Genomic DNA, 23,376 nt, shown 5'->3' with positions numbered 1-23,376 from the left:
CATTTTGCTCCTAAATATTTCTGGAATTTGTCCCTGGCTCTGACCCACCACCACTTCCCTATTTCATGCATTAGTTTTATCTCTGTTGGATACTTCCAATCTCCTACTTGGTCTGCCTGCAGTCAGCTGTCTCCTTCAAATCACTTTCCCCCAAGGCTGCTAGGGAAATCTACACACACAAACACATGACAATATCACTATCCTGCTTAATCATCCTCAACTGCTTTTCACTACCCTAGAATAAAATCCAAGAGCCTTAATGTGGTACATACAAGGCCCACCATGATCTGGCCCTTGCTCAATCCTCCCAATCTCAGCTACCCTACCTCTTCTTCATGCTCTAGGAATACTAATTGGTTTGCAATTCCATGCACAAACCAAAGTTGATCAGTTACGAGCCTCTAATGTCACCTCTGCTGGGAATATAATCTTTTTTCTGCCTTGCTAACTTCTACTCATTTTAAAGACTGCTCAGCTATCACCTCCCTTAGGAAACCTTTGTTGATAGGCTCCACACCCCTAACTCTACTCAGATTGAGTTCATTGCTTTTCTTCTGTATTTCCATAACAACAAACACGGTAGATAGAGTATGCATATTCTTATCATTATGCTTTCTATATGGTATGAAAATAATTTATAAGGCTGGGCACAGTGGCTCATGCCTGTAATCCCAGCACTTTGGGAGGCTGAGGCGAGTGGATCACCTGAGGTCAGGAGTTCGAGACCAGCCTGGCCAACATGGTAAAACCTCGTCTCTACTAAAAATACAAAAATTAGCTGGGCATGGTGGCAGGTCCCTGTAATCCCAGCTACTTGGGAGGCTGAGGCAGGAGAATTGCTTGAACCTAGGAGGTGGAGGTTGCAGTGAGCCAAGATCGTGTCACTGCACTCCAGTCTGGATGACAGAGCAAGACTGTCTCAAAAAAGAAGAAGAAAAAGAAAATATAATTTATGTGTTTGTCTCAACCACTAGTCTGTGAACTTCTTGAGGTTAGGAGAAGGCATTTTATTCCTTATGAAATTCTTCAGAGCCTACTATGAACTAAACAGTAGGCACTCAGTAAATACTGAATGCATAAGCAGTAATTTTCTTTAAGAAAGTTATTTACTCTACCAATTTACCTAAGTTCTCTTACTGCATTGAAAATATAAATCAAGTTACAAAAATCCAATTTAATAACTTTCTTACTATACATTTATTTTGCAAAGTGAGGCTTATGTATGAGATATTATAGTACACTTACACATGATGAATGCTACACTTTCATTCCTAAGGTTATTAGTCAAGCATCAATCATAAAATTCAATTAACTGAAGAATAAATATATATTAAGAACTCATATCCAGAATTTTAAAACAGTGATTTGCTTTTCTCGATGTCTTGACATATATTTAATAATTAGAACTTATAATTTTTAGTATTCTCTCTTTTGCTACTGATGTAGTTAAAAACTTTCCTCCTAATAAGTACTTTTCAATACTTAGAAAGTCCAGAGAAATCATTCAAATATTGAGTTTAATGCTGATTGTGGAAACAATATATTTTTGGAATCCAATATACAGGTGACCCTTAACACAGGTTTGGAATGCACAGGTCCACTTATACACTGATTTTTTTTTCAACCAAATTGACGGAAAATACAGTATTAGCAGGACGCAAAACCTTACTAAAAGGTAGGACCAACTGTTCCTATGCTGCAGAACTTGATTATGTGCAGATTTTGGCATACTGCCCCCGAATCTCAATCCCCCACATACACCAAGGGATGACTATATTGATTCATTCTTTTTTTTTTTTTTTTTTTTTTTTGAGATGGAGTTTTGCTCTTGTTTCCCAGGCTGGAGTGCAATGGTGCGATCTCAGCTCACTGCAACCTCCGCCTCCCAGGTTCTAGCTTGCCTTAGCCTCCCAAGTAGCTGGGATTACAAGCGTGCACCACCACACTCAGTTAATTTTTTTTTGTCTATGTTTTTAATAGAGACAGGTTTTCACTATGTTGGCCAGGCTGGTCTCGAACTCCTGACCTCAGGCGATCCGCCCACCTCAGCCTCCCAAAGTTCTGGGATTACAGGAGTGAGCCACCACACTTGGCCTGTTACTTACTTTTTAAAAAATTTTTTGCCTCCTAAACGCCTTTTTTTTTTTTTTTTTTTGAGACAGCATTTCACTCTTGTCACCTAGGCTGGAGTGCAATGGTGTAATCTCCGCTCACTGCAACCCCTGCCTTCTGTGTTTAAGCAGTTCTCCTGTCTCATCTGCCAAGTAGCTAGGACTACAGGTGTGTGCCACCACACTTGGATAATTTTTGTATTTTTAATAGAGACAGGGTTTCACCATGTTGGCCAGGCTGGTCTCAAACTCCAGACCTCAGGTGATCTGCCTGTCTCAGCCTCCCAAATTGCTGGGATTACAGGCATGAGTCACTGTGCCTGGCCAGCCACCGCACCCGGCCCTAAACTCTTCTAATAGTTGGCTTTTTTATTTTATCAATTTCTTCTTTTTTTATTGACAAGACTATTGCAGTAGGCTTTTTTTCTAATGAATGGTCAACACTAAAGTCTTACTGGGATTGCACTTTATTTTTAAATTTTTATCCCGTAATTCTGGGGATTTTTATGAGGTTTTCTTGGTTGTTTTTTATGTATTTATTTGCATATAACAAACAATTTAATTCTTTGTTCCAAAATAATTCATATATTCAAATTATGTGCTCCTTTTATTTTGTTTCTTGAAATCAAAACGTTTAAGACTACTAAACATTTTACTCCTTGCCCTGAAGATGAGGCCTAATTTAAGAGATGAATAATCAGCTGATGACTGATTCAATGAATGGCATTTGTTTCATTATTTGTCTTTGGGTATTTATGTGGATGCTAAAATTTGCGGGTGAAAGGGAGATACTCTGGGACCTTGTAATCATATTGAAAAACAGGTTATTTACATAGTCCCAGAGAATCTCCTAGTAAAAATGACAATGGAAAAAACAGTAACTTTAGAGTGAACAAACCAGGCAGACTGCACCTTAGCCAAGTGATCAAAGTTAACATAATCAGTAATGGGAACAAATATGACACACCGAGGATGACACGATGTTGTTTCTGAGGTATTCGGAACCAAAATAAATAACCTGAATTGAATTGTGAGGAAACATCAGACAAACCCAAACTAAAGGACATTTTACAAAATAAATGGGCAGTACTCTTCATAAGTCACAAGGTCAACAAAGACTGAGAAACTATCACAGACTGGCTGAAGCCAAGGAGATACGAGAAACCAAGCACACCATGTGACTCTGGATTGGAAACTGGGCCAGAAAAGAGACAGCAGTGGGAATGTGAGTATGTGTAAATTAGATAATAGTTTTGTATCAATGTTGTTTTCCTGAAAAAAATAATTATACTGTAATTATGTAAGATGTTAGCATTTGAGGAATCTGGATGAAAGGTATAACGGATTTTTTTTGGTACCATTTTTGCAATATTTTTGTTAAATCTAAAATTATTTCAAAAATAAGTTAAAAAAATTAAAACATTAAAAAACAACAATTTCCTATAATTTTATAGGAAATAATTTGGGTATATTTAAATATTAGCAGTTTAAATGGCTGTAGATTAAATTTCATATAGATAAATGCTCAAATAGAGGAGAAATGAGTCTGGCGTTATATTTAACATTGGGTTCAATTATTATACATTTTGAATGACACAGCCTGTAAATTCAGCTCTCATTAAGGAAAGGTGTTATAAACATAGAAATAGCCTAACTTTTATATTTTAATAGTTTTTTTTTTTTTTTTGAGACAGGGTCTCGCTGTCACCCAGGCTGGAGTGCAGTGGTGCAATCTAGGCTCACTGCAGCCTTGACCTCGCAGGCTCAAGTGATCTTCCCTAGTAGCTGGGACTACAAGTTTGTGCTGCCACACACAAAGTTTTTGTGTTTTTTGTAGAGACAGGGTTTCACCATGTTTCCTAGGCTGGTCTTGAACTCCTGGGCTCAAGCAATCCTCCTATCTCAGCCTCCCAAACTGCTGGGATTCCAGGTGTGAGCCACTATGCCTGGCCCTTCTTCTTTTTGATTTTTTGGCACAGGGTCTGTCCCCCAGGCTGGAAAGCAGTCACGTGATCACAGCTCACTTGCAGCCTTGACCTCCCAGGCTCAAGCTATTCTCCCACCTCAGCCCCACAAGTAGCTGGGACAACAGGCGCTAATTTTTGTATTTCTTGTAGAGATACAGTTTCGCCATGTTGCCTAGGCCGGTCTCAAACTCCTGAGCTCAAATATCTGCCTGCTTTGGCCTCCCAAAGTGCTGGGATTACAGGCGGGAGCTACCACGCCCAGTCTATATTTTGATATTTTAAAAATAAATTTTTAGCCGCCTCTGCAGCTTGTTCTGTCACCCATACATTAACATACCAAAATACAAGTATTTTTTACTTCCTAGGTGAGGTTATCATAAGATCTTGCTTTCACATATTTTGCTGACAAATCAGATATTTATTTATTCTACTACAGTGAAAACTATGGAAAGGCCCTCTGTTTTATTCTTAATTTTTTTTTTAAATGAAAAAACATGGGGTTTCACTATGTTGCCCAGGCTGACCTCAAACTCCTAGGCTCAAGTGATCCTCCTGCCTTGGCCTCCCACAGTGCTGGGATTATGGGAGTGAGCCACCATGCCCAGTTGAAAGGCCCTTTAGGAATAAGATATTACTTATGTTGCTCCAAGCAGTACATAAATTAATAACTTTATAAATAAATCCACTATCCCCTTCAGCTATTAGTTTGTCTGAGTTTGCAAGGAGATACTAATGCCCATTTCCATAGACTAGGAAGGAGGAAAGGGGAAATTAAACATTAGGAGGTGCTCAACAATTATTTAGTAGAAAATGAATTAATGGATACTTTGATCTCTCAATTTATTTAATATTTTAATTTTGAAGAATTATACATTTAATGCCAGTATAAATACATTTTCCCAAGCTAGGGAGCAATGATATTTTGGTGGTCAAAGTTTTAAGCAATATGACTGACAACTTAGTAAGAAACTGAGAACAAGAACTGTGGAGAAACCATTTCCTTGGGTAATGAACAGAGCAGAGTGGACTATAATAGAGATCTGAGTGTCCTACAGCAGCTACACATCAATAGAGAGAGGAAATGGGAGTAAGGGCTAGACCTCCAACTGTGAATAGTCTACCTTATGATGTGGCATTTTGGAATTCATGCTAGGTGGATTTAGCTGGACCCAGAAAATCCTACAGGAGTGTACCAGTAACATGAAAAGTTATCACTTAAAGGCTACAAGAAAGACCTTTCACTGATGGCGACCTCCTTTCTCTTATATCATACATAACCCTCCAAGCAAGGATCTCTTTGCTCTGTAGTTGAGGCCTAATTTAAGAGATGAGTCATCAGCCGATGACTGATTCAAGCAATGGCAATTCTCTTATTAAGTAGGCTTCAGTATTGTAAGAAGTTGTTTACTTGATGTTCTAATTTTTATCTATCCCAAAGTTCTTTTTAGGTGAGGGCGATAATCTAAAAAAATTATTCAGTGTTCATTCAGACTATTTATGATCCATTCTATGACAAATTGTGTTCTGAAGAGAAAATAATATAATACTATCCCATGTGAATCAAATTTATCTTTTCAAAGACAGCTAAGTTGTTATTCCTTTTGGTCGTAAATATTTGTTTTCCACCCCACTTCTCTCCATTTCTACTACTATTTAGGCAGCTTACCTGTAGCTAAAGGCAATTTTAGTTTCCCAAGTATATAAAATCTCTTAAATGTATCACCAAGAGATGAATGTCTATTGTAGAAATATTATATATTAGATTTAGGGGAGAAAAGGTTTTCTTTTTTATTTGCTTCTATTATAATTTCACACATCAGGTATGCTTTTATTGCAACACTTCACTCTTTTTTTCATAATTATGAGTATAGCAAAAGGGGGCTATTAATTTAGTTTGTGTAAGCAAAAGCATCAGAGAACCCTTCAAGTATATACATGCACTGTGCACCCTGTGCCTAAAATTCACTAAGTAGTAAACATAACCCTGAAAAGTCACACAGTTAAAAAATTAAAAACATTGAAAGATAATCAATTGGGCACATTAGATGTGCAAAAGTTAAATCACAGTTAACAGGGATTATAGCAAAATTATAATTAAATTACTATAAAGAGGATATTAAAATCTAAAAACATTTAAAAGTCAAGATGAGGTTATAACTGAGTTGTAGCAGATTAGGAAAAGAATTCTAGACCCAAAGCATTGATAAGAATTTCTAAAAATGACTCCATTTAAGAATTCAGCATGATGCCAGGCCAGTGTTGCATACCTATATTCCCAGCTACTCAGAAGGCTGGGGCAGGAGGATCTCTTGAGCCCAGGAGTTCGAGGCTGTAGTATGCTATGATCTTGTCTGTGAATAGTCACTGCACTCCAGTCTGGGCAACATAGCAAGACCCCCATCTCTTAAAAAGAAAATAATTCAACATGAAATTATAGAATCGAGTATATTTAATATTGGAGGTGACTTCTAGATGATGCGGATTAATCTATCATGTTAAAGGAAGGACCATGGCTCAATCCCATCTTTACTGTTTACTAGTCATTTACTCTCTCAGAACATCAAGGTTTTCATTTGCAAAATGGGAGTAATACCACCAGCTGCACAGGGTGGTTGTGAGGATTAAAATTCACTGAGCTAATATCTGTAAAAGCCCCTGGAACACAGCAACTACTTCAGTGTTGCTGTTGACTCAGGATTCTTTCCATTTTAAAATAAGACAATAAGACCCCAGAAGGCTGGGAAATCTCATAGCACGCCAGCAGCAGAGCTGGGACATGACTGTGGGCCTCAGTTTTACTCTGCCAGGCTGGAAGCCAATCTCACCCACAGCTGGATGCCTTCTAAGCAGCCTGAATGCTCATTAATCTTTGAAGAGGCATAAGAGCCAAGAGCTGGCAATTTCTCATTTCTTTATCTTGACTACATGGGTTTGGGTGAGACTTTGGCTGAACAGGAGTGATGAGAGAGAAAGAGTTTCAGCAGCTGTCTTCTGTCAAACCAAAAATGTATCAAAATAGTGCATTTTTAAAACAAGGTTTCTAAATATTACACTGGATAAAGTGTGAACTCAGAGTTGCTACTCTAGGACACTGCTTAGTTCATCAGTTCTTAGATTTCAAGATTCCACTTACTACAAAAAACTGAAAATGATCTTTAGGGACCAATACAGAATCATCAACTTTTTAAGACATTAAAAATAAAAATCCCAACTGCCTCTTACTCAGAATAGTCCCTTAGTCAAGAGTGTAGTGCTTGACTTTTGGCTTTACCCACTAATTAGAAGTATGTAACCTCAGGCCAGGTACTTAGCCTTTCAGTGCTCAAACGAGGTAAGCACAGTACCCGCCTCATGGATCCTTGTGAGCACTGAATAATAGAGTCTCAAACATAGTAAGAGCTAGGTAAATGTTAGATGTTATTTGTTATAATTATTAGTTTGTGGCTGTGGGGAAGTTATTTAACCTCTTTGTGTCTTAGTTTCCTAACTTGCAAAATGTAAACAATGATACTTCATTGGGTTGTGGTAAGGATTAAACAAATTAAGTTATTAAGTGTATAGAACTGTTTGGCGCATAGTAAGCTCTTTATAAGCATTGGCCATCACTCTCACTACTATTTTTTAAAGGATATTTTAACATTAAAAGAATAAATGTGGCATTTTGAAAAACTGTTTTGTCTTTGTTTACCAATGAAAATTTTATTTGGGATCTGCACTGATTTATGCTCCAGCATTTGACCTAAATAAATGTCACGTCATTAACCATTAATGTTATCTATAAATGCTTTCATTCATAGTGAGCTAACTTCTTACAAAAGTAATGTCTGGAAATTCTAAAAATGCCATCCGACATGTTTTATTCTATCATGATCTTTGGAAATAAGTTCAACTCTTTCATAAGCAGCAGATGCTCATTGAAGATGTTATAATCGAATCTTGGTAACAATTAATAATTTATGATCTACCTTTTGTTTTACCAAAGGGGTAGACATTTATATAGCTTGTGGTAATGACTATACAGAGAAATGATAGGATTCTGAAGGCAGTCTTTGGGGGATGAGCAAAAGCCACGCTGAGTAGAAGTAAGGTTCCTCCTAAGAAATTAAAAATAAAATTGTCCTATGAGATTAAACTATAAATCAACATATGATGGTTATGAGTAGTGGTAGGCAAAGTTCCTTTAAGAGACAGAATGAGTCTCAGGCTAGCTTAAAACTGAATTGAACCATATTAATATAAAGAATGTATCAATAAGGCATTTGTGGGCAGGTACATGATGGAGGGATAAGAGACAGTACTGGAAACAGAAAAAGGAGAACTGCTTGTAGGAAGATGTTGCAGTACTTAGTTAAGTAACACTAAAAATAAGAAAATAGCAACAAGATTTCTATAGTGATTATTACGTATTAGATACTATTGTAAGCCCTGTAATTTATTAACACATTTAATCTTTGGAATAATCCTGTGAAATATAAACTATTATTTGCCTTAAACGTGAGGAAACTGAAACAGAGAGGTTAAGAAACTTGCCCAAGGTCAGACAGCAAAGTGACAGAAGAAGAATTTGAACTAGGCCAGGTGCAGTGGCTCACACCTGTAATCCCAGCAGTTTTGGAGGCTGAGTCAGGCGGATCATGAGGTCAGTTAGCTGGGAGCGGTGATGGGCGCCTGTAATCCCAGCTATTTGGGAGGCTGAGGCAGGAGAATCGCTTGAACCCGGGAGGTGGAGGCTGCAGTGAGCCGAGACTGTGTCACTGCACTCCAGCCTGGGTGACAGAGCAAGACTCTGTCTCAAAAAAATAAAAGAATTTGAACTAAGATAGTCTGGCTCCAGAGTCTGTGCTCTCAATAACTGAGTCACATGCGACGCTGCCCAGAAGTGACGGGGCTTCATCAGGCTCATCCAGAAGTTCAGTTTGCCCTGTATGTATTCATGTATTAATATTCTGAGCACAGCCTATGGATGATGTTACTGATTCAGTGGTGAACAAGGAGTCATACTTCTGTCTTTCTTTCTGAAATAGAGTTAAAAGCACTACATATAATTAAATCCCATATTATGGTTCCATGTGGAATCAACCCTCAAATAATTGGTTATCACTTGTAGCCTGCCTATATTGAAAGAATGTGTCAGTCAAACCAATACAAACACATGGCCTGACTGACAGCTCGCTCTCCATTCTATATAATTTATTTGGTATGCTGGAATTCATTCTTTGGGCCTATGTGTTGATGAAAATCAGCATTCCTGAGCCTGATGAGCCCTGCAACACTGATGATATCCTTTCTACTTCTGTCTTAGAATTGTCTCGAGGCTACAATTAAATGATATAAGCTCATTTGTTTATTTAAACAAAATATATTTACACTTATTTTCAACAAGTATCTTTTTTTTTTTTTTTTTTTTTTTTTTGAGACGGAGTCTCGCTCTGTCGCCCAGGCTGGAGTGCAGTGGCCGGATCTCAGCTCACTGCAAGCTCCGCCTCCCGGGTTCACGCCATTCTCCTGCCTCAGCCTCCCGAGTAGCTGGGACTACAGGCGCCCGCCACCTCGCCCGGCTAGTTTTTTGTATTTTTTAGTAGAGACGGGGTTTCACCGTGTTAGCCAGGATAGTCTCGATCTCCTGACCTCGTGATCCGCCCGTCTCGGCCTCCCAAAGTGCTGGGATTACAGGCTTGAGCCACCGCGCCTGGCCTCAACAAGTATCTTAACAGTACTTAGAAATTCTTCCAATATCTTCAAGGTGAGCCATTACTTCTGATTCACTTTTGGTCAAATAAGGATGGTGAATGTGTGGAAACAAGTTAGTACCCATGTAGCTGATTCAACTCAAGAATGCATAAAAGCTTATTAATTTTGGATAAATTATGTACGCTATTTTTCACGAACCTAACACTTTAATAAGCTGTTTAAAAATACCTCATACAATGGAGGCCTTTCTTGAATATAATTCTCTTAAATCCTAAGAGGAAACGGTATTACTCTTTGGCCGTAATACCAGCACACCTTATTTTATTGTGCTTCACTTTATTGTACTTTGCAAATAAAGTTTTTTTACAAATTGCAAGTTTGTGGTGATCCCCAGTCAAGCAATTCTATTGGTACCATTTTCCAACAGCATGTGCTCACTATGAGATATGGTTTGGCTGTGTCCCCACCCAAATCTCATCTGGAATTGTAGTGCCCACAATTCCCACATGTTGTGGGAGGTGCCCAGTGGGAAGTAACTGAATCATGGGGGCAGGTCTTTCTTGTACTGTTCTCATGATAGTGAATAAGTCTCACAAGATCTGATGGCAAACTTAATAGATAAATGCTGTGTGTGTGGTCTAACTGCTCCACCAACCAGTATTCCCCCGTTTCTCTCCATCTCCTTGGGCCTCCCTATTCCCTGAGACACAACACTATTAGGCCAATTAATAACCCTATAATACCCTCTAAGTGTTCCCTATAATTAATAACCCTGTAATACCCTCTAGGTGAAAGGAACAGTCGCAAGTCTCTCACTTTCAGGAGTGTCCGAGGGAGAGAATATAGGCATGGATTCATAGTTTCTGTTTCTGGTTGGGTCAGTAAAGCCCCTTCCTTATCCCTCTTTTCTGCTTATTACTAAAGACAGAAACTAAAAGCCATGGCTTCAGGCTGCTAAAAGCCTAAGACAAAACAAAACAGAACAACAACAACAATAAAATAAAGTGGGTTGGAGAAGCTTGCAACCAAAAGCTAGAAATAATTAAGCTTAGTGAGGAAGGCATGTCAAAAGCTAAAGCAAGCTGAAAGCTAGGCCTCTTGTGCCAAACAGCCAAGGTGGGAATGCAAAGGAAAAGTTATTGAAGGAAATGAGAAGTGCTACTCCAGTGAACAACATGAATGATGTGAAGGTGATATAGTCTTACTGCTCATATGGAGAAATGTTTAATAGTCTGGATATAGGATCAAACCAGCCATAACATTCCCTAAAGCCAAAGCCTAATCCAGAGCAAGGCCTCCACTCTTTTCAATTCTATGAAGGTTGAGAAAGGTGAGGAAGCTGCAGGAGAAAAGTCTGACATTACCAGAGGTTGATTCATGACGTTTAAGGAAAGAAGCCATCTCCATAACATACAAATGTAAGGTGAAGCAGCAAGTGCTAATGTAGAAGCTGCAGCAAGTTATCCAGAAGATCTAGCTAAGATCTTCATTGCTGAAGGTGGCTACACTAGACAACAGATTTTCAATGCAGATGAAACAGCTTTATATCAGCAGAAGATGGCATCCAGGACTTTCATAGTTAGAGAGAAGTCAATGCCTGGCTTCAAAGCTTCAAAAGACAGGCTGATTCTCTTATTAGGGGCTAAATGTAGCTGGTGGCTTAAAGTTGAAGCCAGTGCTCATTTATTATTCTGAAAATCCTAGGACCTTTAAGAACTATCCTAAATCTACTCTGCCTGTGCCCTATAAATGGAACAAAGCCTAGATGACAGCAACATCTGTTCACACCATGGTTTACTGAATATTTTAAGCTTACTATTGAGAAGTACTGCTCAGAAAAAAGGATTCCTTTCAAAATATTACTGCTCATTGACAATGCACCTGGTCACCCAAGAGATCTGATGGAGACGGACAGATTCATGCCCTCATACCTGCTAACAAAATATCCATTCTGCAGCCCATGGATCAAGGAGTAATTTTGACTTTCAGGTCTTATTTAAGAAATACTTTCTGGCCAGACACAATGGCTCACGCCTGTAATCCTAGCACTTTGGGAAGCTGAAGCAGGTGGATCACTTGGAGACAGGAGTCCAAGACCAGCCTGGCCAACATGGTAAAACCCCATCTCTACTAAAAATACAAAAATTAGCTGGGTGTGGTGGTGTGTGCCCATAGTCCCAGCTACTTGGGATGTTGAAGCATGAGAATCACTTGAACCTGGGAGGCGGAGGTTGCAGCAAGCTATTACGACACTGCCCTCCAGCCTGGGTGACAGAACGAGATTCTGTCTCAAAACAACAACAACAATAACAACAACAAAAGAAATACTTTCATAAGGCTATAGCTGCCACAGACAGTGGTTCCTCTGATGGATCCGGGCAAAGTAAATGAAAACCTTCTGGAAATGATTCATTATTCTGGATACCATGAACATTCATGATTCATGGGACGAGGTCAAAACACCAACATTACAAGGAGTTTGGAAGAAGCTGATTTAAACCCTCATGGATGACTTTGAGGGGTTCAAGATTTAAGGGGAGGAAGTCACTGCAGATGTGGCAGAAATGGCAAAAAAAGTAGAATTAGAAGTGGAACCTGAAGGTGTGACTGAATTGTTGCAATCTCATGATAAAACTTCAACACATGAGGAGCTGCTTTTTATGAATGAGCAAAGAAAGTGGTTTCCTGAGATGGAATCTACTTCCGGTGAGGATACAATATGGTGAACACTGGTGAAGTGACAATAAAGGATTCAGAATATTCAAAAAATGTAGTTGATAAAGCAGCAGCAGGGTTTGAGAGGACTGACTCCAATTTTAACTTTTTTTTTTTTGAGACAGAGTCTCATTCTGTCGCCTGGGGTTGGAGTGCAGTGGCATGATCTTACCTCACTGCACCCTCTAACTCCCAGGTTCAAGGATACTTTTGCCTCAGCCTCCCAAGTAGCTGGGATTACAGGTGTGTGCTGCCACTCCCGGCCAATTTTTGTATTTTTAGTAGAGATGGGGTTTCACGATGATAGCCAGGCTGGTCTCGAACTCCTGACCTCAAGTGATCCACCCACCTCAGCCTCCCAAAGTACTGGGATTACAGGCATGAGCCACTGTGTCCGGCCTAGGATTGACTCCAATTTTGAAAGAAGTTCTATGGGTAAAAATGCCACCAAATAGCATCATGTGCTACAGAGAAAACTTTTGTGAATGAAGAGTCAACGGATGTGGCAAACTTCATTGTTGTCGTATTTTAAGAAATTGCCACGGCCACCCCAACCTTCAGCAACCACCACCCTGATTAGTCATCAACACCCTGATACATCAACATCGAGGCAAGACCCTCCACCAGCAAAAAGATGATGACTTGCTGATGGTTCAGATAACTGTTAGCATTTTTTAGCAATAAAGTATTTTTCACTTAAGGTACTTTTTTTTTTTTAGGCATAATACTATTACACACTTAACAGACTACAGTACAGTGTAAACAAAACTTTCATATGCACTGGATAATCAAAAAATTCATATGACTTGATTTAATGCAATATTTGCTTTACTGCAGTGCTGTGGAACTGAACACCCAACAGCTCTAAAGTATGCCTATAAAATCTACCTCAAATATTTCAGAAGTAAAGGATACATTTGGCTTTCTTTTGGGAGTTAATGTTATTTGCTCAAATCTGTCACTATTATTATAGCAACAATGTATAATTTTAACCTTAAAGATGCTAACGTCTTCATGAATTTTTTAATAACTTTTCTGAAAATGTTATATATTATGGATTAGACTAATATAACACACATTTACTTTTCAAATACCAAAATATTAGATTTATACACATAATACACATTTACTTTCAAACACCCAAATCCAACCATTGTAAGTTTAGGTCTATACTTAAGCTCTTGAATGGGATTAGATCAACAGAAGCATGAAGATGAAAGGAAAAATAATCATTACCAACGATAATTTTAAAAACCTGTTTACTTGTTAAGGATAACTTTGAAAAGATACATGCAATAAAATTGCTTTCCAAGTGTATATAAAGAATTAAAGCTGTAGTAAAAATTAGAACAAAATTGATGCAGCTTTTCCTTTCCTGATTTCTGTAGAAAAGAATGAAATTCCAATAGAAAGCAGAATCTTTAGTTCACATTTTCCCCCTAATAATACAACTGTTATATAAAATAAGCATTTAAAAATAATTTTTTATTTTTAATTTCAATAAGAAAGCAAAATCTAATAAAATAGCATTTCATATGATAAAATTATAGTTTCCCTAAATAAAACAATCCTAATATACTTAAAAACACTCAGAAAATATGCAGTCATAGATAAGAGTTATATAAAAAGGCCAAAAAAGTCTAAGCAATACATTGGTTTTATTAAATCTAAAATAAAAAATAAATAATCTAAAATAAAAAATAAATCCTGATAGAACTCATCAAATTTGTTTTAATAAACAAAAATCTAAAAAAGTGAGAGCAAGAGCTTTGATATCTAAATATTTAAGAAAGTGAACATGACTATTATATGAAAGAGAAAAATGAAAATACTTTTAGGTTTACATATTATTCCTCCAAGATACAAAATGTTTTAAAATGGCTGTCACCATTCAAATGCTGTAAGATGTGGAGTATGAACTTTTCCATATAATTAGATAAAAATAAAACAGACATATGATTCCAAAAAAGGAGTATTCTGTAATATACAATTTCATAAGGTCCAAGTAAGCTTAATTATGAATACATATTCATGAGATTTACTTCTCTGTTCTTTACAAGTTGAAATAGAAATATTTTTACAAATATATTTTCCTATTATTTTTCTTTTAGTATTCACATAAAATATTGTAGAGCAAAACACCAAAGGTTAATGTTGCACAAACTAATACAACTAATACCTGTATTGTGTTCTTCCTACGATTGACTTTCCTTCTCTCCATTGAGCAGTCACATCGCTGGGATCAAGTAAGCCTTCAAAAATGTGCTCCCAGAGATACAAGCCTGGTAATTAACAACAAAAACAAAATCAAAACAATTTACTGTCTCATCTACTCTGGTGCATGAGACAAGTTTATGTTCTATTCTTTTACTCATTTGACTGTAAAACCAGAATGCCTCCCCTTAGGGCCGCTGGCAGGCAGTGCTACCAAGCAACAGCTCCAAATCAACATGGCAGCTAATGAGAGACAGAGCTCAGAAGCTGTCAGTGTGTAAAATGTGGCAAAATGTGAGTTAATATTAAAGACCTCTCCTACTCTAGATTTGAGAAACCCCTAATTTATATAGATCTTTACACCTGTCTTATTCTGAAATGAAATGTATTATATTACAAAGTAAACTATACTATGTGGTTAGAACTATTTTTATAACAAATTAGGGGGAGTTGCCATTTTGTGCCAAATGGAGCCAGAGGTGCTCATGTATTTACATATATTAATACATTCAATATGTCAAGGGGACATTACCTCCTCCTCACTTGAACACATATCCCTGAATGCATGATCCCCTTCACAGACAAATGCCACTGCATCTTTTCTCCTTATGGCAGCCCCTGATGTTTTACCATGATTTCACCTGAATGAAAGCTCTGAGAGTAGAGAAGAGCAGTGTTACTCAATGAAGTACTATGGAGACCATACACCACTTCTGGGCACCCTGTTTTGGTTACACTCAAAGAGGTTTTTGTTTCATTCTCATTGTACCCTGGTACTAAAGGAAACCCAAGCCACCATGTTTAAAACATGGACAATTAGATAAAGCTTTCCAAATGTGATGGGTTGAATAATGTCTCCCTGCCCCACCAGCAAAGATGTCCATATTCTAATCTCTAGAATCTAGGAATATGTTACCTTACATGGCAAAACACACTTTAAAAATACAATTGAGTTAAGGATGCTGAGGTGAAGAGATTATTATAGATTATCTAGGTGGGCCCTATGTAATCTCAAGAGTCCTCACACAAGGGAGGCAGGAGGGTCAGAGTGAGGCAAGGGATATATAAAGATGGAAGCAGAGGTCAGAGTGATGTGGGGCCATAAATGAAGGAATGCGGGTAGCCCCTAGAAACTCTCAACGGTAAGGAAACAGGTTCTCCTCTAGAGCCTCCAAAAGTAACACAGCCCCCACACATTTTAGAGTTCTGCCTTCAGAAAAGTAAGATAGTAAATTTGTGGTAATTTGTTACGGTTGCAATAGGATGCTATGGATTATACAGTTAAGATTATGGTACCTGGAAATGGGGTGCTACTGTAACAAATACTTAAAAATGTGGAAGTGGCTCTGAAATTGGGTACTGGGTAAAGGCTGAGAGAATTGTGAGGACATGATTTTAAAAAGCCTAGATTAGATTGCCTTGAATAACCTGCAGACAGAAATATGGATGTTAATGACTCAGCTAGTGAAGACTCAAAGTGAGGCAGAGTAGAGAAAACCTGTATTGTCTTAGAGGATATCTAAATCATCATAAGCAGATTGTTGGTAAGAATATGCAATTTTTAAAAATTATTTATTTATTTATTTATTTAGAGACAGAGTCTCACTCTGTAGCCCAGGCTGGAATAAGGTGGCATGATCTTGGCTCACCGCAACCTCCACCTCCCGGGTTCAAGCAATTCTCCTGCCTCAGCCTCCTGAGTAGCTGGGATTACAGGCATGTGCCACAATGTCTGGCTAATTTTTGTATTTTTGGTAGAGATGGGGTTTCACCATGATGGCCAGGCTGGTCTTGAACTCCTGGCCTCAAGTGATCCACCTGCCTCAGCCTCCCAAAGCGCTCGATTACAGGCATAAGACATCACTCCTAGAATATGTATATTAAATAAATTGTTGGTGAGAGCTCAGAATAAAATCAGGAATGTGTTATTAGAAACTGGAAGGATGAGGATCCTTGTTACATAACAGTAAAAAGCTTAGTTGGATTGTATCCTGCAGTTACGTGGAAAGCAGAACTTGTGATAAACTTCAATAATTAGCTGGAGGGTTCCAAGCAAAGTGGAAGGTGTGGACTGGTTTCTTCTTGGTGATTAATGAAATATAAGAAGAAAGAGATAGAAGGAAAAACTGTTAAGCAAAAGGGAACCAGAATTTGATGATTTGGGAAATTCTCAGACCATTAAGATTGCAAAAGAGGTGAAAAATTAGATTTACTGTCTGCAAAGGGTGTTCCAGAAAGATGACCAAGGATGTGGCTGCACAACCTTTTGCTAGTGTCTCAGAAGGAACAGAAGATCTGAATATTCATTTACACAAAAGGCTCTTTGAAGAGATTACACATGTGACTTACAGGTCTCCTCAGCTATCTCAGCAGAAGCCAGAAATGGAGATGGGATTACTCAGAAAAGATCTGCAGAGGAGCTTCCCATCTAATGGAGGGAATCCTGTGACATACACAGGAGGCCCACAAGGTTCTTCAGAATGTTATATGAGCAGAAACACTGCCAGCTTGGACTAAAAAAGACAGAAAGAGGTCACAATGAAAGAAGGCTGATGGGTTCTGAAAATTTTACCAGCTGTCAACAGGCTGATAAAGTTACTAAGCTGCAAACTTGTGCTACTTTTTATGAAAAAGGAAAAGATGACTTCAAGAGTATGGCTGAAATGCCAGAGGGCAAAGCTGTACAAGTCATAGATTATTCCTAGGCCTGCAATATAATCAAATGGAGCTGACCATTCAGATGAAATTTAGATTTCAAAATTGCTTGGACCAGTGACACTTTTTCACTTCAATTTTTTTCCCTTTTTGAATGGGAATGTCTATAACGGTATTTCATAACTGTGCCTAGAGAATAGGCTGATGAAAGTAGCATTTTTCCTGCCAGCAGAGGTGATAAAAAAAAAAAAAAAAAAAAAAAAAGGTAGCATTTGATGAAATTCACTTGGCCACTTTGCACTTATCAGATTGAAAAGACAGAAGTCTGGAAATGAAAATCTGGGATTTAAAAGAAGAAATCAGTATTAGGGACTTTATTTAAAAAATAATGGTCAGAACTTGATGACTGAAGACCTGGTTTCAGGTACTTGAAATTTAGAGACTGGTAGTAATCTTCCAGGATGTATACTTGTATGTAAGTATGAACGAATTTATGAAATACCATGAGCAGAGGACTATCCTCTGTACATTTTCCTCTCATCTGGTACTTTCTATCCATATCCCTTATTGTACACAAACCCAGCTCATGTTCAAAGGCCAAATAAAGTGGTAAGTCACTAAATTCTTTGTGACTGTTTGAACCCTCACAGCCCCATTCTCTAATTGAGCATAATATATATCTTAGAACACTACACTCTCATGATATTCACAGCAAAAACGCCTGTGTGCAATCAAGTTTAATCAACTACATACTATAATATATTCCTTTGCTGATACAATGAACACTGTCATATTAAAGGCTCTTGAGAAAGGCCTGCAATGAAGAACCTTAACTTTGTACTCTTCAGTGTTTCCCAAATGTGTTTGGCCCTCAAGGCCAGGGGCCACATCTTATATTTGTGTATCAAGTGTCCAAAAAATACACAGATTCATGAAAATTCAGTTGACATATGTTTTGCAATCTAATGACACTATACAGCCTATTCAATGTATCGATAAATGAAGCTGTGCTCTGCTAAAGACCAACAGTGGAACATGTATGTGTGTACATTTACAAACAGATGTTGTCTAATTGGAAGGAGAAAGGAATTACTGACAAAAAGTGAAAAAATATATCATGATGCCTTAATTAACAAGTTATGAAATAAATTATATTAAAATGAATTTCATATCAATAAAGTACATTTTACAATGCTTTTTACATGTCTTCCTTCTACATATTAACTTACCAATGGCAGCTTTGCCCCAGATTTGTACACTGAGGTCTGTTTTTCCTTTCGTGGATTTATTTAATACTTGAAGGCTAGTTTTAAATCTGTATTGTTGCTCATTTTTTTCATCTCCTTCCCAAGGATTCCATTCTTCACTTTCCAAAGTGAACTGTTCTGTTTTAAAAAGAGTAACAGTGTTTACCAGTTAGGTGTTATTGCAGCTGTAGGTAAATTCAAATCATTTAAATTAAGTGTTAGTTCTAATTTCATCCTAACTTTAATTTTTGAGAGATAGAGCAACTGAATTTAAACTGGTTATACACAATGATAACAAAAAAGAAACTATCGGCAATTTTTTTAACTGAACTTTTTTTACTCTGAAAGGTCTTAGAAATAAAATGCTAACTTGAAACAGGAAAATTCTCTTCCCCAAAACAAAACCTTTAAAAATAACAGGATAATATGTAATAAGTTACAGGTTTAACTTCTGCAATTCTTTTTATCTATTGTATACAGGTAACCTATGCACAAAAAACTGACTTCAGAGTGTAGTGTTCACCAGTCTTAGATACTATCGTGCAAAATTCTGAATAAAGGGAGAGAAAAAGCTGAGTCTGATCTTAACATAAATTAAAACACCGGACAGGGGACCAGAATTTGGAGGTAAAGCCTGCCTTACGGTCACTGCAGGATTAGAGGGCTTTGGTTTTTTTTTTGTTTTTGAGACGGAGTCTTGCTCTGTGCCCCAGGCTGGAGTGCAGTGGCGCGATCCCGGCTCACTGCAAGCTCCGCTCCCCGGGTTCACGCCATTCTCCTGCCTCAGCCTCCCAAGTAGCTGGGACTACAGGCGCCCGCCACCTCGCCCGGCTAGTTTTTGTATTTTTTTAGTAGAGGCGGGGTTTCACGGTGTTAGCCAGGATGGTCTCGATCTGCTGACCTTGTGATCCGCCCGCCTCGGCCTCCCAAAGTGCTGGGATTACAGGCTTGAGCCACCGCGACCGGCCTAGAGGGCTTTGTTTCAATATGGAAACGGATGTCTTAGACCTTGCGGCGATTTTGAGGCCTTCAAGGAGCACTCCCGCAAATCTCTGGCATTTGAGACGACGTCTTGCATTTTAACACGTGTTTGAAAGGCGTTCGCGCCTGTCAACCTCTGGGATGGGGAGCGGGGACAGCGTGTGAGATCTGGGTAAGAATTAAGGGCCAGTCTCCAATCCCGAGCCAAGGGCTAGCTCGAGGGGCTGTAAGAGGCAAAGCGCGTCTCAGGCCCCGCGGGTAACCCCGGACTTGAGAGCGGGGTGCGGGAACCCGGCCCCTGCCGCTCAGCAGCCCCTAGCCAGGCGCGCAGAGCCGGAGGGAAGCTGCTGCCCCAGTCCTACCTCGGCCGCGTCTCTCCCGCGCGGGGGCCACCGCCCCCTTCCTGAGGCCCCGCGGGGACCCCGCCGGCGCCTGTCGGCGGCGCCCGAAGAAGACGTGGTAGGCAGCGTAGAGGGAGAATAGGCAGTACAGGGCGATGAGAAATGAGCAGAGCCGCTTCCGCGTCAGCCGCATCCCACTCGGGCTTCCAGTCAGGAAGCCACCGCCATGGAGCCGGCGGAAACAGAAGCCGGGGCCCGGGAGGCGTCCAGCGCAGGCCCAGGCACTTTCCAGGCCGTCCCCATCAAAGGCTCTTCCGCCCAGCGCCCGGTACAGCCCCGCCCCGGGCACGCCCACCTCCCGCCTCCCGCACAGGCCCCGCCCCCTCCAGTCCCGCCTCCTCCACCGGGCCCAGGGCCTGCCTGCCCACCGCCGACCCCGGAATAGGGGGTCCAGGAGCGGCCACTACCCCAAGTGCTTCCAGACGCCGGGCTGGGTGGGAGCCTCTCTGACCTCTGCCGTGTACCCATTACACCTTTCAACCCTGCCACTTTTCCCAAGTACATAAAGACTCGGGGGAAAAAGAGCACCCGTGGTGGTCCATGAAGGCCATGTGAAGGCATGGACCGTGATGTTTTTTGCTCTACATGGAATCCCTAGCGCCTGGGACAGTGCCTACTACATTGATGGATGAGTGGATATAAACGTCCTTTAAAAAAATTGATGATGGTCGCTCAACATTGTGAATGCAATTAATACTACTCACTTGTATGCATAGAAATAGTTAAAATGTCGAATTCGTGTTTTATATACCTTACTGCAGTAAAAATATTTTTAAAGTTCAATTTTATTATTATGATGTGAGTTGAACGCACATAGGCATACAGTATTTTGTCAAATAGAGGCTGTAAATGTGAATGCTTCAATAAACCTTTTGTCCAGCCTTGGAAATATAGGCTACAATGTTCTGTCGGTTGCATCTGGTACTACTGCTCAAATTATCCCGCAGTCTTGCGACGGTGTGTCCGCTAATTAGGGTGACCAGTGGTCCCAGTTTGCCCAGGACTGTAAAGATTCTCCAGTTGGAGGATTTTTAGTGCTAAAATTGGGAAAGTCCTAGGAAATCAGTAAAAGTTGGTCAATCTAGCATCGACTCTAAACAATTAGGTCAAACACTTTACCCAATCCCCCAAACAGTTCCCTGCCTCCAAAGACCTGTTTTAAACCATTTTTGCTCGGACTCCCTAAGTCCTATAAATATCACCCCAAACCTTCTCCTTCTGAGACTGCCAAGCTTCTGTCAAAGTGTGGCCTCCCTTACTGCAGTAGATTTAGAAAATTTAGCTTTCCTTGATTAACAGGCTATTCTGGTGTCTTAGAGAGATGGCAGTTGTTTTATGTACACTGTATTGTTGGTTATCCTATTTTGTTGTGGAAATGACAATTATTTAAGGATAGGAAGTAATTACCTTATAATTACTAAAAAACACCCACTGTATCCATGTACATGCAGATGCTACTGACTAATAGTTTTACTATTGAGAAATGCATACAAGGTAAAACTAATATGCGGCTGATGTCATCCTGAATAAGGGAGAGGGCCATGAAAATGAAGGTGTTGTTTTACCCCAAACTGCAAATGACTGCATAATTTGATTATAAACTTTAAAAAATGTATTTAGGTTACAAAGGAATCTTCTAATTGATCTAAGTCTGGCAGAGTTCATTTTCCTTTCTCTTGGTGTTTAATGATTGAGCTACAGCTGGGAGCTACTTTCTGTATATGCTCTCATCTCTTCAGGTGGATGGAAAGAGAGGGAAAGAGACGTGGTGGGGAATGCAGCAGTGTGGAGGGGGAGACAAGGTTAAATATCCTCTGGGGGTTGAAGCTCCGCATATAGGGAACCAGACCTGAGAAGGAAAGATGTGGGAGGAAGGATAGAAATAAAGGAATATGAGATGAATTAAACTAAAGCAGGGCTAAAATCTTTACTTGGTGATATTTTCTACTCTGTCTGCAAAGGGAAGAACTATTAATCAACACGATATTGAGAAAATAGCCATAATAATACACGCTTATTCTTAGAAGTCTCCAATCCAAATTTCTTGTGATACCTGGTCAGAATTCTCTTCTTAGTTTATCAAGTCTCCAGTAATACTCAAGAAGTGTGTTAACTACTTTGAGAGATTTTTCACAGCTTGGCCAAGCTTCTGTGTCAAACACTTTGTAAGATATTTCTAGCAGGGCTTGACCATGTAAGTTATAAACTACCTATCTCAAATTTGTAAGAATCAGTCCTAAGAAGATACATTTTTCTTTTTCATGTGAGTGCAGTGCTCAAAAAATAAGCAATAAAACTCTACAGAAATATATTGGCATTGGGAAATAGTAAGCAAATTATAATGCCTTCTTTAAACAATCAATTAAACAAAATACTGATAACCAACCAAACAAAACTAGGGTGAAGGTTAAAGACAGAACAACCTTGAGGTGAAATTGAAGCAGATGAGCAGAAACAGAGTCTGTGCAAACATCACTTCTTCTGTAAATCTTTCCCTCGCCTATTTCCGTTTCCCCACACCCTCTGAACCCTATGCACAGTTTCATCATTGGTGTAAAATTTCATCACCAGTTTTGTTTATGCATTCCATGTGATCCACCAGCCTTAACTAGTGTGATAGTTGTCTATGGACTCTGCTCTACTAAAAGCCCTTATGAGTGGGTACCACCATGGTGATAGCCTCAGAGAGTGATTCAAGACAGTTTGAACCCATGTGACTCCATCTCTCATTTACCACTGACTTCATTTGCATATGCTGGTTTTCTAATGATATTATCATCAACTTGGGGTAGGAGGCTACTGAAAGGCCCCAGGAGTGATATAAATGTGTTTCAACCTCTTAAAAATTAAAAAAAAAAATTTGTGAGTATATATTTATGGGTTACATGAGATTATTTTGACACAGGCATGCAATGTGTAATGATCGCATCAGAGTAAATAGAGCATACATCCACTGAAACATTCATCCTTTGTATTACAAACAATGCAATTATACTCTTTTAGTTATTTTAAAATGTACAATTAAATTTTTTTCACTGTAGTCACCCTGTTGTGCTAGCAAAAACTAGGTCTTATTCATTCTTTCCTACTATTTTTTGTATGCATTAACCATCCCCACTCCCCTGCCCCACCTGCCCACACTACTTTTCACAGTCTCTGGTAGCCATCCTTCTACTTTCTATCTCCATGAGTTCAATTGTTTTGTTTATTTATTATTTTAAAGTAGAGACACGCTCTCATTATGTTGCCCAGGTGGGTCTCGAGATGCTGAGCTCAACTGATCAGCTTGCCTTGGCCTTTCAAAGTGCTGGGATTACAGGCCTGTGCCAATGTGCCTGGCCTCAGTTGCTTTAATTTGCAGCTCCCACAAATAAGTGAGAACATGCAAAGTTGG

The 23,376-nt window shown here is 39.2% G+C and overlaps 2 protein-coding genes across 3 annotated transcripts in view; one reads left to right on the top strand and one right to left on the bottom strand.

Annotated features, from left to right (window-relative positions):
* RXYLT1 (ribitol xylosyltransferase 1) overlaps positions 1 to 20,267 on the bottom strand; it is a 31,820-nt gene extending 11,553 nt beyond the window's left edge. The window contains exons 1-3 of one of the 2 annotated variants that reach the window (XM_050748425.1): positions 19,944 to 20,267; positions 18,583 to 18,738; positions 14,664 to 14,766 (exon numbers count right to left, since the gene is read on the bottom strand). In XM_050748425.1, coding sequence (XP_050604382.1) covers positions 14,664 to 14,766; positions 18,583 to 18,738; positions 19,944 to 20,115 — 431 coding nt within the window. In that variant the 5' untranslated portion in view covers positions 20,116 to 20,267. Of the gene's footprint in view, positions 1 to 6,345; positions 6,482 to 14,663; positions 14,767 to 15,230; positions 15,476 to 18,582; positions 18,739 to 19,943 lie in introns of those variants that run through there. The other variant, XM_050748426.1, reaches the window with a different exon arrangement.
* PPM1H (protein phosphatase, Mg2+/Mn2+ dependent 1H) overlaps positions 1 to 23,376 on the top strand; it is a 1,465,797-nt gene that overhangs the window by 537,695 nt on the left and 904,726 nt on the right. The window lies entirely within an intron of this gene.

Source organism: Macaca thibetana, chromosome 11 (genome assembly GCF_024542745.1).
Source record: "Macaca thibetana thibetana isolate TM-01 chromosome 11, ASM2454274v1, whole genome shotgun sequence".
Classification (NCBI taxonomy): domain Eukaryota; kingdom Metazoa; phylum Chordata; class Mammalia; order Primates; family Cercopithecidae; genus Macaca; species Macaca thibetana.
This window is presented reverse-complemented; position numbering and strand designations above follow the sequence as displayed.